At 51.3% G+C, this 15,515-nt stretch overlaps 1 protein-coding gene across 1 annotated transcript in view; it reads right to left on the reverse strand.

Annotated features, from left to right (window-relative positions):
• Positions 1-3,609: 3,609 nt before the first annotated feature.
• SNTA1 (syntrophin alpha 1) overlaps positions 3,610-15,515 on the reverse strand; it is a 27,044-nt gene continuing 15,138 nt past the window's right edge. The window contains exons 2-7 of the mRNA XM_008056314.2: positions 12,367-12,571; positions 7,962-8,169; positions 7,694-7,824; positions 5,325-5,521; positions 4,338-4,525; positions 3,610-4,239 (exon numbers count right to left, since the gene is read on the reverse strand). Of these exons, the coding sequence (XP_008054505.1) occupies positions 4,147-4,239; positions 4,338-4,525; positions 5,325-5,521; positions 7,694-7,824; positions 7,962-8,169; positions 12,367-12,571 (1,022 nt within the window). The 3' untranslated portion in view covers positions 3,610-4,146. The remainder of the gene's footprint in view (positions 4,240-4,337; positions 4,526-5,324; positions 5,522-7,693; positions 7,825-7,961; positions 8,170-12,366; positions 12,572-15,515) is intronic.

The raw sequence follows: 15,515 nt of genomic DNA on the forward strand, positions 1-15,515 counted from the left end.
GTGGCCGTGAGTGTGCCACTGCACTCCAGCCTGGGCGACAGTGAGACTCCAACTCAAAAAAAAAAAAAAAAAAAGAAAGTCTTAAAAACAGGGCCTGGTGCAGTGGCTGACATCTGTAATCCCAGCACTTTGGGAGACCAAACTGGAGGATTGCTCAAGCCCAGGAGCTCAAGACTGCCGAGGCAACATAGCAAGACCTCCCCTCTACAAAAAAAAAAATTTAAAAATTAGCTGGGCATGGTGGCCTGCTCCTGTAGTTCCAGATACTTGGGTGGCTGAGGTAGAAGAATCACCTGAGTCTAGGAGGTCGAGGCTGCAGTGAGCCGTGGTCGTGAGACTGCATTCTAGCCTGGGTGACAAAGACCCAATTTTTTTTTTAAGTTTTAAAATTAGGTCAAAAAAAATTTTTTGTTTTTGAGTTAGCGTCTCACTGTCGCCAGGACTAGAGTGCAGTCACATACTCACGGCCACCACATCCTCGACCTCCTGTGCTCAGGTGATCCTTCTGCCTCAGACTCCCAAGTAGCTAGAACTACAGGCGTGTGCCACCATGCCCTGCTAACATTTTGACTTATTGTAGAGATGAGGTCTCGCCAAGTTGCCAAGGCTGGCCTTGAACCCATGGGCTCAGGTAATCCTCTTGTCTCCTCCTCCCAAAGTGCTGGGATTAGAGGTGTGAGCCACCGTGCCCGGCCTCTTTTTTTTGAGTAGGAGTCTTACTCTGTCACTCAGGCTACAGCCACCACAGCCTCAACATGCTGGCCTCAGATGATCCTTCCACCTCAGCCTTCCAAGTAACTGGAAACACAGGCATGCACCACCATGCCTGGCTAATTTTTTTTTTTTTTTTTGAGTTGAAGTCTCACTCTGTTGCCCAGACTGGAGTGCAGTGGCACACTCCTGGCCACCGCAGCCTCGACCTGCTGAGCTCCGGCGATCCTTCCGCCTCAGCCTTCCAAGTAGCCGGAACTACAGGTGCGTGCTACCACGCCCGGCTAGTTTTTTATTTATTGTAGAGACGAGGTCTCGCCAAGTTGCCCAGGCAGGTCTCGAACCCGCGGGCTCAGGCAATCCACTCGCCTCGGTCTCCCAAAGTGCTGGGATTACAGGCTGAGTCACCGAGCCCGGCCTTTTTTTTTTTAATTGTGTAGAGACAAGGTCTCACCGAGTTGCCCAGGCTGGTCTCATACTCCTGGATTCAAGCAGTTCTCTTGCCTCTGCCTCCCAAAGTGCTGGGATTACAGGTGTGAGCCACCGCACCTATTTTTAATACTTCTTAAATGTGGCTTCTAGAAAAAAATTTTTTTTGAGTTGGAGTCTCACTCTGTCACCCAGGCTGGAGTGCAGTGGCATGCTCACAGCTATTGCAGCCTCGACCTGCTAGGCTCAGATGATCTTTCTGCCTCAGCCTTCCAAGTAGCTGGAAACACAGGTATGCACCACCATGCCCAGCTAATTTTTTGATGCACTGTAGTGATGAGGTCTCATCAAGTTGCCCAGGCTGATCTCGAACCCATGGACTCAGGCAATCCTCTCACCTCAGCCTCCCAAAGTGCTGGGATTATAGGTGTGAGCCACTGTGCCCAGTCCAAGAAAATTTTAAATCACGTAAGTGGTTCATACTATATTTCTATTGGATGGTTCAGGGTCAAAGGGTCTCTAAAGTGAACAAGGGCTCCGGGGTCAAACAAACTCCATTTGAATCCCAGCTCAGACATGTCAGTCACATGACTGTTTTGGTCAATGGAACAAAAGTGACTTTGAGCTATTTGCTCTCCCTCTCTGAGCCCCAGTTCAGAAGACGAGATAACTGTGAAGACGAGACAACTGTGCCCACCATGTAGGCCTGTCACAAGGGTCCTGTAAAACAGTGCATGCGCCGCATCCAGCACAGAGCCTGACCCAGCAGGCGCTCTCCATTTAGCCATGGCCAGGCAGGAAGGGAGGCAGTCACCTGCCATTTTCAAAGGGATCTGAGCGAAGGCCTCAGGCTGCTGACAGCCAGAACGAGAACAGATGTGTCTTTGGCGGTTCAGGATATTGCTGGAAATGTGGAAAAGCTGAGAAAGTATTGTTTTCACCAATAAATACACGCAGAAAAAACAATGCTACCATTATAAGTAAGCTGCAAGTGATAGCCCTGAAGTAACATGGTTTTTATCTTAGCGCTATATTGAATAAACTGATCCTTTAGAAAGTTAAAAAAAAATGCTAGCCATCATTGCTGTTGTCATTGTAGTTCTCTGGACAATGCAAGCAAGTGGGGAGGTTGTTTTTGTTTGCTTGTTTGTTCTAAAGAGATACGGTCTCTGTTCCCCAGACTAGAGTCTGGTGTGCATTGGTGTGATAATAGTTCGTTGCAGCTTCAACTTCCTGGGCTTAAGAATCCTCCTGCCTCAGCCACCCAAGCAGCTAGGGCCTAGGACTATAGGCATGCACCATTACACCCAGCTAATTTTTAAATTTTTGTAGAAACAGGCTCTCTGTGTTGCCAAGGCTGGTCTTGAAATCCTGGCCTTAAGCAATCCTCCCACCTTGGCCTCCCAAAGCACTGCGATTACAGTCATAAACCAGCATGCCTAATACAAGAAGGGAATTACAGCTACCACCCACTCACATCCAGCCAGAACGTTAGTTTCTAAAGTGCAAAGCATGCTCTACCCAACCTTGCTTCTACAGGAAAGGGCCCGAGGCTTCAAGATGGTTTTAAAATAGGTCCACATATTATCTGACATTCCTTTCTTTAAGAGTGGAAACTAATTCCCCTCCATTTGAGTGTGGGCTGAATTCAGTGACTCCTAATGAGCAGAATAAGGCAACAGAGGCAGTACATGACGTCCCAGACCAAGTGTGAAGAGGCACTTAGCTTCCTGCTTGTCCTCTCAAGTCTCACCGCAGGGACAACCCGCTTCCACGTCATGCGGATGGGGGCAGCCCTGCAGTCAGGCCATGGGGTGAAGACCTGAGACCTCCTACCCACACAGTGTTGGACACAGGTCCTCTGGCCCAGGCCTTCAGATGGTGAAAGCCCCTGGCCACATCTTGACTGCAACCTCATGAAAGGCCCTGAGGCAAGAGCCACCCAGCTGAGCCCCTCTCTGTTCCTGACCCACAGAACCCAAGAGGATACATGCATGCCATCTTAAGCAGATAAATCTTGGGTAACTTGTCACACAATAGATACCCAGAACACCCTCTGTAAAAGGCTGCCCTTCTAGGCTGGGTGCAGTGGATCACACCTGTCATCCCAGCACTTTGGGAGGCAGAGGCGAGAGGACTGCCTGAGCCCAGGGATTCGAGACCAGCCTGAGCAGCTTGGCGAGACCACAACTCTACAATAAATAAGAAAAATTAGCTGGGTGTGGTGGTGTACACCTGTGGTTCCAGCTACTTGGAAGGCTGAGAGAGAGGGATCGCCTGAGCCCAGGTCAAGGCTGTGGTGGCCGTGAGCATGCTACTGCACTCCAGCCTGGCGACAGAGACTCCAACTCAAAAATAACGTCTGCCCTTCCCCAGGGAAAGGTGTCCTGGTCCTTGGTCTGGTCCGTCTTGGGACTGCAGGGGTCACCACCAGGCCCAAAGGCCAAGGCACAAACCACAGAGACTAGCCCAGGCTGCCCATGTGCTCACAGGCTGTTTATTAATCCGAGAATAAGGAGAGAGAGGATGAAGAGAGACACCAGATGCCCCAAGTTGGTGGGGACTGAGGGAAAATGAATAGAAAGTCTCCTCTTCTTTCTCTTGCCACTGACCCCAGGGGACTTGGGCTTCAGATGGGACCTCCAGGGTGGCCTAGGAGCCTCTAGGAGGCCTGGCAGGCAGCTCAGCCCTTGGCTGGGTCGTCATCCCCACAGGACAGGTCCAGGCTCGGAATGGCTTCTGTGTACACAAAATATCTCTCTGCAAAAGGCACTGGTGGAGGGGGCGGTGGGAAGGCCACCCGATCACAGGCAGGATCTGCTGGGTCCTGGGTCCAAGTCCTGGCACCCGAGACCCAGTCCAGCTTCCCTCAGGAGCCAGGGTCTTGGAGGACTTCGCTTCCCTCCTCTCCTGGCCCTCAGCCCCGTGAAGAGCAGGCAGCAGGCAAAGGCCAGGTCAGGCCACATGGTAGACACCCCTCTTCAGGGCCAGCGCATGTGGCGACTTCTAGGCCAAGAGCCCCAAGCGGGTGACCTTGGCCGAGAGGAAGGAGTGGATGATGAAGACCATGGTTTTGGGACACGAGTGCAGGTCCAGCTGCTGCAGGTGGATGGAAAGAAAGGTCAGGGCCCATGCAGCCTGGCCTCCAGGAGGACACAACCCCTCCTCCCCGGGTGCAGAGGCAGTCTTTCACTCACGATCTCGCCTTCAGCGCCCCCAAAGTCCAGGAAAAGGAGACTGGCGCCATCATCGGAGGACATCTGCAGCTTCTCAAAGGGCTGCCGGAGCAGCACAGCTCGGGCTGCACCAGGCTCGGCTGCCCACAGAGTGAAGCCCTTGTCAATGTGCACAGAGAGGCTGCAGGGACGGGCGTTCCACGTGCAGGCTGCGGGAGGCATGTGGGCACAGCACAGAGGACTCTCAGAGACCACACCCCGACTCCAACCCCCCACAGCTGCCCGGAGTGGGCCTGGACCCTTCCAGGGCCCATTGTGGCTCTGGTACCCCCACCCGTGTCATCACCCTCCCACCCAGAGAACCCATCTCCACTTCCAGTTCCACTTCCAGCAGCACTGAAAGCAGAAGAGGGGCTCAAAACCTTCCATGGGCAGAAGGTCCGCTCCCTGTACAGGAGTCAGCAGACTGCAAGCCTGGCCCTCGGAGACCCACCCAGTTAAATTCACATAAGATAAACAATGAATAATTTGGACGTACTTACATGAAACAGCATCTGTTGTTTACCTGAAATTCACATTTAACTGGGTTGCATTTTATCTGGCAACCCTGCCCCAGTGCCATCTCTCAAATCCTTATCAGGAGAATCACAGAGCCAAGAAGACCCAGGGAAGAGTCTCTCTGCCCAGCAGGACACTTGCAAATCCAAAACAGAGGTCCCTAACCCCACTTTCTTCTTTCTTTTAAAAGACAGGGTCTCACTCTGTCACCCAGGCTGGAGTGCAGTGGTATGCTCATAGGTCAGTGTAACCTCAAAGTCCTGGGCTCAAGTGATACTCCAGCCTCAGCCTCCTGAGTAGCCAGGCTACAGATGTATGCCATCATGCCCACCCAGCTCCAAACCCCACTTTCTATCTCCTTTCTAAAACACTCTAAAGCAGGAAGCTTGAATGCCTCTGAGAGCAAGAGGCTCATTACCAGACAGGCACTCCTAGATCTGCCCAGCGCACCTGTGGACACCTCCTGCACACCCTCGGCAGCCCGGTGACAGCCGTCCACCAGCTGGCGGGTCCAGGCGGCCAGCTCCTGCGGTGACTCCACGCTGAACAGATGAGTGTCCACACCATGGCGCGTACCCGTGCGCAGGGCGAAGGAGAGCTCTGTGTCATAGGGCACCGAGCCCTTGGAGGGGCCCGAGTGCACCAGTCTGGGGTGAGGGCAGAGGGCAAGCATGAGGCCTTGGGCAGAGGGCAAACAGTTCTGGGCAAAGGGGGTGGACCTGGGAAGGGACCTGGGAGCCCTTTACCACCCAGCAGGGACAGGACTTGCCAGTGGGCACTGAGTGGCTTGGCAGGAGATGGCTCCCACCCACTGTTCCGCCACCTCCTCGGCTCGTCTCACTGGTGTCCTGGTGTCCTCACTCTGCACACGCTGTTCCCTCTGCCTTAACATGCTTCCCTGATACCTGCATTGCTCCCTCACTTCTTCAGATCTTTATCAAATGTCACTTCCTCTGAGAAGCCTTTCCTGACCTAACTGTCTAAATGGTGCCCTTGTCACTCACTTGCCTTACTTTTTCATCATGGTACCAGAAATTACACTTTTTATATATTCGTTCCTGTTGGTTTTCAATTGTTCTCTTTCTCTAGAATGTCAGCTAGGATAGAAATCTTTGTCTTTTGCTCACCACTGTATCCCAGTAACTAAAACCAAGCCTGACACACAGTAGGTGCTCAGCAAACATGTGTTGCCTGACTTGACTGGGTAGGCAATCCATGACCTCATTATCCCCAGGAGCCAACAGGCTCCTGACACATGGGCCAGAACCCAGGCCCAGGTAAAGACTGCCTCCTTGAGTGACATAGGTCTCAGATCCTGCAGCTTGACTTTCACTTGCGGTGTGGCCTTGGAAACTCACTGTCCCTCTCTGGGCAGCAGACCTCACAGTTCTGGCCTGTATCCCTCTTTGCTCCTCCCTCTAGCCAGTCTCTTTAGCTCAGTTCCCCGCTTGGGCCTCTGCAGACACCCAGTTTCCCAGGTTCCAGTCCGGAGTTACAGACCCATGAGTCCACAAGCTTCCCATCCCACCCCCTGTCTATCCCACATGCACTCTAGACTTGACTCAGCATCTTGCTCCAGCCTCCTCTCTTTGCGCCCCCACCGCCAGGCCCACGCTCACCCAGACACCAGCCCCAGACCTCCCGTTCATTCCAGACGCCTTCTTCCACCTCTCCAACTGGCAAGCACTAAGCCTTAGTTTTACCACCCATGTGCTTTCCAATGCAAATGCTGCTTTCGTCCCATCTGCTGCCCACCCGCCTCCGCCTCCCCAGCCCTCCATCGCTCTGCTCTGGCAGGAAGGCACAGCCTCCCAGCTGCCGTCCTGCACTCTTCACTGCGTGTCCTGTGTGGCAGCCACAGGATTCCTTTAAAACACAACCAGAGCTGGGTGCAGTGGCTCATGCCTGTAATCCCAGCACTTTGGGAGGCCGAAGCATGAGGACTTCCTGAGCCCAAGGGTTCAGGACCAGCCTGGGCAACTTACTGAGACCTCATCTCTACAATAAATCAAAAAAGTGGCCAGGCATGGTGGCAGAGGCAGAGGCAGGATTGCCTGAGTCCAGCAGGTAGAGACTGCAGTGGCTGTGAGCATGCCACTGCACTCCAGCCTGGGGACAGTGAGACTCCAACTCAAAAAAAGAAAAAAAAAACCAGAGTTGCCGTACTTAAACCCTTCAGACAAAGCCAACACTCCCTCACCCAGCAACAGCGCTCCGAAGGCCAGGCCTGCCAGCCTCCACTCTCATGCCTCTCTGTTCCCTGCATGGATCCCACACACCAGTCACACCACTCTCACAGCTCCACCGACATGCTACATCTCTTCAGGCTTCTGCACCTTTGATCATGGTATCCTCTTTTTATGAGATGCTCTTCTGCCCTTTCTTCAATAGCAAACTTCTATTCACCCACCAGAATCCAGCTCAAATCTCACGTCCTCCCTCAAGCCTTTCCCCACCAGCAGGGCAGGAAAGCGGCTCCTACAAACCCTGCACTGTAGTGGCTGCTCCTGGATCTGTCTATCCCACCAGACTGGGGTCTCCTTGAAGGCAGAGACTGTTGGGGTCAGCTCTGCGTTGCCCAAGTCACACAGCACAAGGTGTGGGTATCATGAAAGAGTGGCTGGTAGGACCCCGCATCCTTTTGTTACAAGTCCCCATTTAGCAAGTGAGGCAACTGAGGCCCAGACAGGGCAGAGACTCGTTTCGGTCACCTGGGGAACAGCTGCAGGCAGAACAGGGCTGCAGCTCCTAGCTTCTGGGGCCCTCCTGGAGCATCACCCCCACGCTCTGGGGGAGACACACCGCCCTGCCTGTGGTACCTGGTGGCGATGAGCGGGGCAGTACGGGCTGGCCGGCTCAGGGCCTCACGGGTCTGGGGGAGACAGGAGTAGACGAGCAGCTCCTTCTCAGTCAGCAGGGCCAGGGTGGGGACCGTGCCCCCACTGGGCAGCTGCGGGGGCAAAGCAGCAATGAGCGGGGTGGGGGGGAGGGCAGAAGTCTGAGGGCCAGGGCAAGTGAGACAGGGAGGGGCATTGGGAACAAGGCTGGCTCTGGGGGTGGGGGGCCAGGCCCAGCCAGCCCAGGCACCTGCTCGGTCAGCCAGCCAACGTGCTTGATATCCTGGCTCCCAGCTGTGTCCGGGGCTGCCAGCAGTGCCTGTAGCTCGCCCTTGACCCAGGGCACCAGGGCGCCGATCTGGGCTTGGATGGCACTGGCCCACGACCTTGCACCAGCTTCATCCTTGGCCCTCAGGAAGAAGGTGTCATGGCCATCTGCCGAACAGATCTCCAGGTACCTGTGGGCACAAATGGAGGAGGGGAGATCCTGACCACTAGGCTGCAACCACCAAACCCCACCCACCACCAAACCAGGAGGAATTGCAGGGATGTCCACAACAGAACCAGGAGTGACACCCACTGCTTGGGCTCCAGCCACAGTGGTTGGGGCCTCAGGAGGTCCAGGGACAAGAGGCTGTCACACACACACACACACACACACACACACACACACACACACACACACACGCATGCATATACACACAAACACATGCACACACTCAAACGTGTTGGGGCCGAAATCATTACTGGGTGACAACTGAAATCATGGAAATGACCTTGCCCTCTTATCCTGGTTTCTAAGGCCCTTGCTGGGCAGCTCCCAGACTCTCCTTGTTCCACTGATAAGAAGGGCAGAAAACACAAAGGCAAAGAGGCTTAAGAGGCCAAGTTGATCTACCTAACAAAGAGCTGAGGGAATGGCACAGGAAGGAGGAAGAGACAAAACGCCAGGCAGGTAAGTGTGGAGGAGAGTGTCTGGGAGGTGCCAACAGGAGAGGTGACAGGGAGAGGATTTCCAGAATATCCTGAGGGCATTAAAGAGTCCCTTTGGCGTTTCAGCACTAGATGGAGGGAGGCAGAAACTCCAGAGTGGCTCACACAACACCTATCTCACCCCCTTCACCTGCACCTTTCTCTACTGCAGAACTAGAATGCAAAATAGTTGAATTCCCAGCATCTCTTGCAGCTAGGGCTAGCCAGGTGACCCAGTGTTGACCCACGAGATATAGACAGAAGCCTCTGGGGTGGATGTCCCTTCCTGAATGACAGGTAAATCTTTCCTGTGTGTGGTAGTTAGTCTCCAAAGATGGCCTCCACCAAATCCATCCCTTCCTGTATACACAGTCCACTTCTCCCAGAGAAGGGTGAAGATCGTGTCTCCTCCCCTTGACTTTATGACTTGGTTAAACAAATAAAATGTAGCAGAAGTCATTTCCAAGCCACCATATAAGAAGTCCAGCTAGCAGGCTGAACGTGGGAGCTCATGCCTGTAATAACAGCACTTTAGGAGGCCAAGATGGGAGGACTGTTTGAAGCCAGGAGCTCAAGACCAGCTTGGGCAACATAGCAAGACCTCATCTCTACAAAACAACAAAAGCTAGTCAGGTATGGTGGTACACATCTGTAGTCTCAGCTATTCAGGAAGGTGAGGAGGGAGAATTGCCTGAGCCAAGGAATCTGAGGCTGCGGTGAGCCATGATCATGCCACTGCATTCCAGCCTGGGCAACAGAGTGAGACCATGACTCAAAAGTAATTAGCTAATTAATTTTAAAAATAAATAAAAACCTAAAAAAAAGTCCTGCTACCTTGAGAGCACCATGCTACAGGGAAGCACAAGCTAGTCACGTGGAAAGGCCACGTGGAAAGAGAAAAGTCCAGTCAGCCCCCAGTGGTTCCAGCCATCCCAGCTTAGGCACCAAATGTGAGTGAAGCAGCCACTTGGACTTCCAGTCCCAGCAGATACCACAAAGAGCAGAACACCTGGTCAGTCAAGTCGGCCCAGATTACAGAATTGTGAGAGCAAATAAATTGCTATTTTCATTTTTTGTTGTTGTTTTTTTCTTTTGAGTCGGAGTCTTACCCTATCACCCAAGCTGGAGTGCAGTAGCAGGCTCATGGCCACCGAATCCTCGACCTGCTGGGCTCAGGCAATCCTTCTGCCTCAGCCTTCCAAGTAGCTGGAACTACAGGCACATGCCACCAAGTCCAGCTAATTTTTTATTTATTGTAGAGACAAGGTCTTGCCATGTTGCCCAGGCTGGTCTCAAACCTGTGGGCTCAGGCAAACCTCTTGCCTCTGCCTCCCAAAGTGCTGGGATTACAGGCATGAGCCATCACAGCTGGCTAAATTGCTATTTTTTAAGCCACTAAATCTCAGGATGGTGTGTTATACAGCAATAGATAGCCAAATGCCAGGAGAAAAGCCTCTCTCTGCCCTTTGTCTTCATCTGGTCTGCCATAGGGACACCTGCTTGGAGGTGCAGCTACCATCCTGTCTCTGTGAAAAAGAAAAACTATAATAAAAATGGCAGAGGAAGAAGGTAGAAGCCTGGTTCTGTGACAGCACTCTTGAGTGTCTAGAGCAAGGGCCCCAACCCCCGGCCCACAGATCAGTGCCAGTCTGTGGCCTGTTAGGAGCCGGGCCACACAGCAGAAGGTGAGTGGCAGGTGAGCAGGCAAAGCTTCATTTGTATTCACAGCAGCTCCTCATCCATCGCTCACATTATCTCCTGATTTCCATCTCCTGTCAGATGAGCAGTGGCAATTCTTTCTTCTTCTTTTTTTTTGTGATTTCTTGTAGAGACAAGAGCTCACCAAGTTGCCCAGGCTGGTCTCAAACCCCCAGCCAGGCAATCAGTTCTTATAGGAGCATGAACCCTATTGGGAATTGCATGTGTGCAGGATCTAGGTTCAGCTCCTTATGAGAAACTAATGCCATTGCTTCTCGGCCTTTTGGCTAAGATCAAGTGAGAATCTAATGCCTGATGATTCCCCCTCTCTTTCCCTACACACCCCACCATCTGTGGAAAAACTGTCTTTCACAAAACCGGCCCCTGATGACAAAAAGGTTAGGGACCACTGATCCACAGCAGCCTGAATAGCTGACCCCTGGACTTCTTTTTAAACGTGGAAAAACGGCCAGGTGCAGTGGCTTACAACTGTAATCTCAGCACTTTGGGAGGCAGAGGCAAGAGGATTGCCTGAGCCCAGGGGTTTGAGACCAGCCTGGGTAACTTGGTGAGACCTCATCTCTACAGTAGATCAAAAAATTAGCCAGGTGTGGTGGCGCACACTTGTAGGTCCAGCTATTTGGAAGGCTGAGGCAGAATGATCTCCCAGCGAGCCAAGGCTGAGGTGACCATGAGCATGCCATTGCACTCCAGCCTGGGTGACAGAGTGAGACTCCTACTCAAAAAAAGAAAAAAAGAAACGTGGAAAAATAAATCTCGTTTATTTAAGACACTGCTTGTTGGGATTTCTATACTTGCAGCCAAATGCAGCCCTAACATTGAGTAAAAATTTGAAATCAGCCGGGCTCAGTGGCTCAGCCTGCAATCCCGCACTTTGGGAGGCCGAGGTGAGTGGATTGCCTGAGCCCGCGGGTTCAAGACCCGCCTGGGCAACTTGGCGAGACCTCATCTCTACAATAAATCAAAAATTAGCCAGGCGTGGTAGCGCACGCCTGTAGTTCCAGTTACTCGGAAGGCTGAGGTGGAAGGATCGCCGGAGCCCAGCAGGTCAAGGCTGCGGTGGCCGGGAGCGGCCACTGCACTCCAGTCTGGGCGACAGAGTGAGACTCCAACTCCAAAAAAAAAGAAAAGAAAAGTTTTGAAATCACTTTCATTGTATTTTGGTTGTCAAACTGTGTACCTTTAACAGGGATATTGCACTGATAGTGGGTCATATGGAACCCCAGTTATATTCAGGTTACACATGTAATTTTACTCATGCATGCATATGCCCAGGCACACATGCACACACACACATATGTACACATATGCAAATATTAACATATAAACATACAAACACATATGCACAGATCTATACTCATACACATACAAATATTCACTTATATACACACAGACATTTGCATTTGCAAGTCAGCTCCATGTGCACACACGTAGAGACATATACATGCATATTTCAGGTAATGTCTGGGATCAGGCTCAGCTGACCAGTGAATACTCAGTACATGTTAGTTGGTATCCGTATTATTACCAATGAACTATTAAAGCCCCTTAGATGTGAAGCATGGTAACTTTCAGTAGCCCTGATACAAATGTTACCAGGCATCTCAGAACTTCAGCAGAAGTGACAGAGACTTGAGGGGAATCAATGAGTCCAACAATTTTATTTCACAGTGGAGAGGTTAAAGATCAGTGAGGAGGCCGGGCTCAATGGCTCAGCCTGTATGTAATCCCAGCACTTTGGGAGGCCAAAGTGAATGGATTGCTGAGCCTGGGGGTCCAAGACCAGCCCAAACAACTTGGTGAGACCTTTCCATCACTTCACTTGGCAGCCATCCAATCTGCTTCTTATGCACCTATCTACCGGCATTGTGCCGGGCACTGTGCAACACAGCTATCTTCCCCTGGCCCCACCACCTAATGCCAGGGCATCTGTCTATTTGAGCTACCTTTAGCTCCAGCCTTACCTGGGCTCCGGGTCAGTGGGGATGCACCTCCTCGAGATATACGCCATCTTCAAGGATATGTGTTTGGACTCACTGAGGTTCCGGGGAGCGGGCCCAGGGGAGGAAGGCTGCCGCTGAAGGGGTGAGGCAGGAGGCGAGTCCCAGCCGACTGAGGTCCCGCTGGCAGAGTTCTTGAAATATGGTGAGACCTCCTTCATGTACTTGACTGATCAGGAAAGAGGTCAGCATTCACCACTGTAACATGGATTCCCAGCACACATCACAACTGTCACTAATTCATTAAGAGTTCAATGTATGTACAATATCTTCTTCTAGAATAAAGTCTCTGACAAGGCAGTGGAGTAGAAAATACTGCACGCTCACCAATATCCTCTCCCTCTTTCTCCTGGTTTAGAGACACATGGCCACCGAGAAAAAAGACGGCATTTCCCAGCATTCTCTGCCATGAGGGTACAGTCATATAGCTAAGTTCTAACCAAGTAAGTGGACTGGTCTGGACCTAAGTGGACCGGTCTGAACCTTAGTGATGGCCAGTTAAAGGACGGAGACAACTACCACAGAGAGGCTGGGACAGAGCTCAGAGGTGGAGGTCAGGACCTGTGACTGCTCTGCCACTGTCTCCTGTTGGCCTCTATCTCTTCATTCTTCTCACCTGCAAACAGGAGGAATTGAGAGAGACAGTCCTGTGGCAGAGAATGCGCACTGTCCTTCAACACAGTGATAGCCTCTCAACTAAAGACTTCACTTTCTAAGATCCCTTGCAGCTATAGGTGCCCATGTGACCAAGTCTGGTCAACAGGATGAGAGCAGAAGGGATGAGTACAGCTACCAGGTTCTGCCCAGCCAAGAAAGGGACACGCCCTTCCCCTCCTCTTCTTTTCCCCTTCTGCTGCCTGAAAACCACACAGGTGGTGCACTATTGGACCATGAGGTCACGGTCCACACTCTGAAGAAGGTCAACCGGCAAAATAAAACATAGCAATGCTGACACTTGGAGATGCTATGTCAGACTTGGACCATTACCTAAGAAAGCAAAAAAACTTGTGTTATGTTGAAGCCACAATCGTTTATGGGTTTCTTTGTTATAACAGCATAGTTTGTATCTTAACCAATATGTGTTTAGGGGCCCTCCTGGTTCTGACCAATTATCACTGAGTGTAGTGGGTACCTTCTAGAATAGCATTGTCTGGCGGAGCCTTCTGTAATAATGGAAATATTCTGTATGCTTAAAAGGGGACTAGAGGCCGGGCTCGGTGGGTCATCCTGTAATCCCAGCACTTTGGGAGGCCGAGGCGAGAGGACTGCCTGAGCCCACAGGTTTGAGACTACCCCAGGCTATTTGGTGAGATCTCATCTCTACAATAAATCAAAAATTAGCCGGGCATAGTAGCACGTGCCTGCAGTTCCGGCTACTTGGAAGGCTGAGGCAGAAGGATCACTGGAGCCCAGCAGGTCGACATTGGGGTGGCCATGAGTATGCCACTGCACTCCTGCCTGGGCAACAGAGTGAGACTCCAACTCAAAAAAAAAAAAGAGGGGTGCTAGAACAAATGAAGTGGATTTTAAATTTTATTTAATTTTAATTAATTTAAAATTAAATTCAAATAGTCTCATGGAACTGGTGGCAACCATACCAAAGAGTCCTGTTCAAAAACAGCAGCCCAGACCTGCTTCTCTGCCCAACTGACCCACAAAGTAAGTTCTGGCACGTGACCCTGCCCCCTGGTCATACTAGCTGAGCCACATCAGACCACCCCCACTGAGACTGGAAGACATCCTATATTGACATCGTGGATGCTACAGAGGCACCTCCTACTGTGGGGACAGAGAAAAGGAGAAAGCTGGTCAGCAGAGAGAGAAGATTAAGGGCGATGTGTGCTGGGAGACAGAGTATAGGTCTGCCAGGAGACTGGTAACATTCCAGTTTCTGATATTCTTCCTTCAGAAAGTCCAGCAGAAAAACCAGGTGGGGTCCTGACATTTGCAACCAAAAGTCTTGATTGAGGCCAGGTATAGTGACTCACGCCTATAATCCCAGCACTTTGGGAGGTTGAGGCAAGAGGATTGCCTGAGTCCAGGATTTTGAGACCAGGCTGGGCAACTTGGCAAGACCTCGATAAAATAAAAAATTAGTCAGGCGTGGTGGTACATGCCTGTAGTTCCAGCTACTTGGAAGGTTGAGGAGGAAGGATCACCTGAGCCCAGCAGATCAAGGCTGAGGTGACCGTGAGCATGTCACTGCACTCCAGCCTGGGCGACAGAGTGAGTCTCCAACTCAAAAAAAAAAAAGTCTTGACAAGCCCCAGTGACAGAGGCCAGGACCCCAAGCCTTTCTAGAAAGGGAGAACCCAAGCCTTTCTAGAAAAGGAAGTTCTCCCTAGCAATGACGGCTAGAAGTGAAAGACAATAGCTGACAGGGTTGGGGTCTGGGAAGAGCCTGATAGGGAGTAAAGAGATTCAGGGACAAATCGCCTTTCCTGAGCATCTACCATGTGGCCCTAAAGCTGGAATGCTAAACAGGACATCGGTGCCACCACTTCTCTAGCCCTTGCTCATGGAAGACACCACTGCTCAAGCACGATGCTCTATGACAGCTATTACCAATCTTGATTATTCTTGCTAAATCAATTATATGGATTTAACTGCAAATAATAGAATACAAGGGGGACCTCCCCCCCAAAAAAGCGGAGGGTTTTGGAGGGTAGGCCCCTTGCAGTACAGGCTTTCCCCACAAGGTGAGTGTTCTAGGAACCCACTGGCACCCGTGCACTAGTCAGCATTGTGGTGAGAGGCCGTGTTTGGCTTCAGTGAACTCTTTTTTGGAGATTCTCTCAATGTGTTTGCCCATTTCATGATGAATGAGTTATGAGCCCACACCACACTGAGTGTTCAGCAGTTTTTGGTTAAAAAATGTGATGACACCCATGCCCCACCCTCCTATTCACCCGATCTCACCCTGAGCAACTTTTTTGTTTCCCTGGATAAGTCCTCAAAGAGAATTGTTTTACTAATGTGGAAGAGGTGAAACAAAAAATAGCAGAAGTACTAAAAGGCATCACGATTAACAAGTTCAGCAACTGTTTTGAGCAGTGGAAAAAGTATCTTTTTTTTTTTTGAGTTGGAGTCTCACTCTGTTGCCCAGACTGGAG

This window comes from Carlito syrichta, unplaced genomic scaffold, assembly GCF_000164805.1.
Source record: "Carlito syrichta isolate Samal-C Ts95f unplaced genomic scaffold, Tarsius_syrichta-2.0.1 Scaffold302319, whole genome shotgun sequence".
Taxonomy (NCBI): Eukaryota; Metazoa; Chordata; class Mammalia; order Primates; family Tarsiidae; genus Carlito; species Carlito syrichta.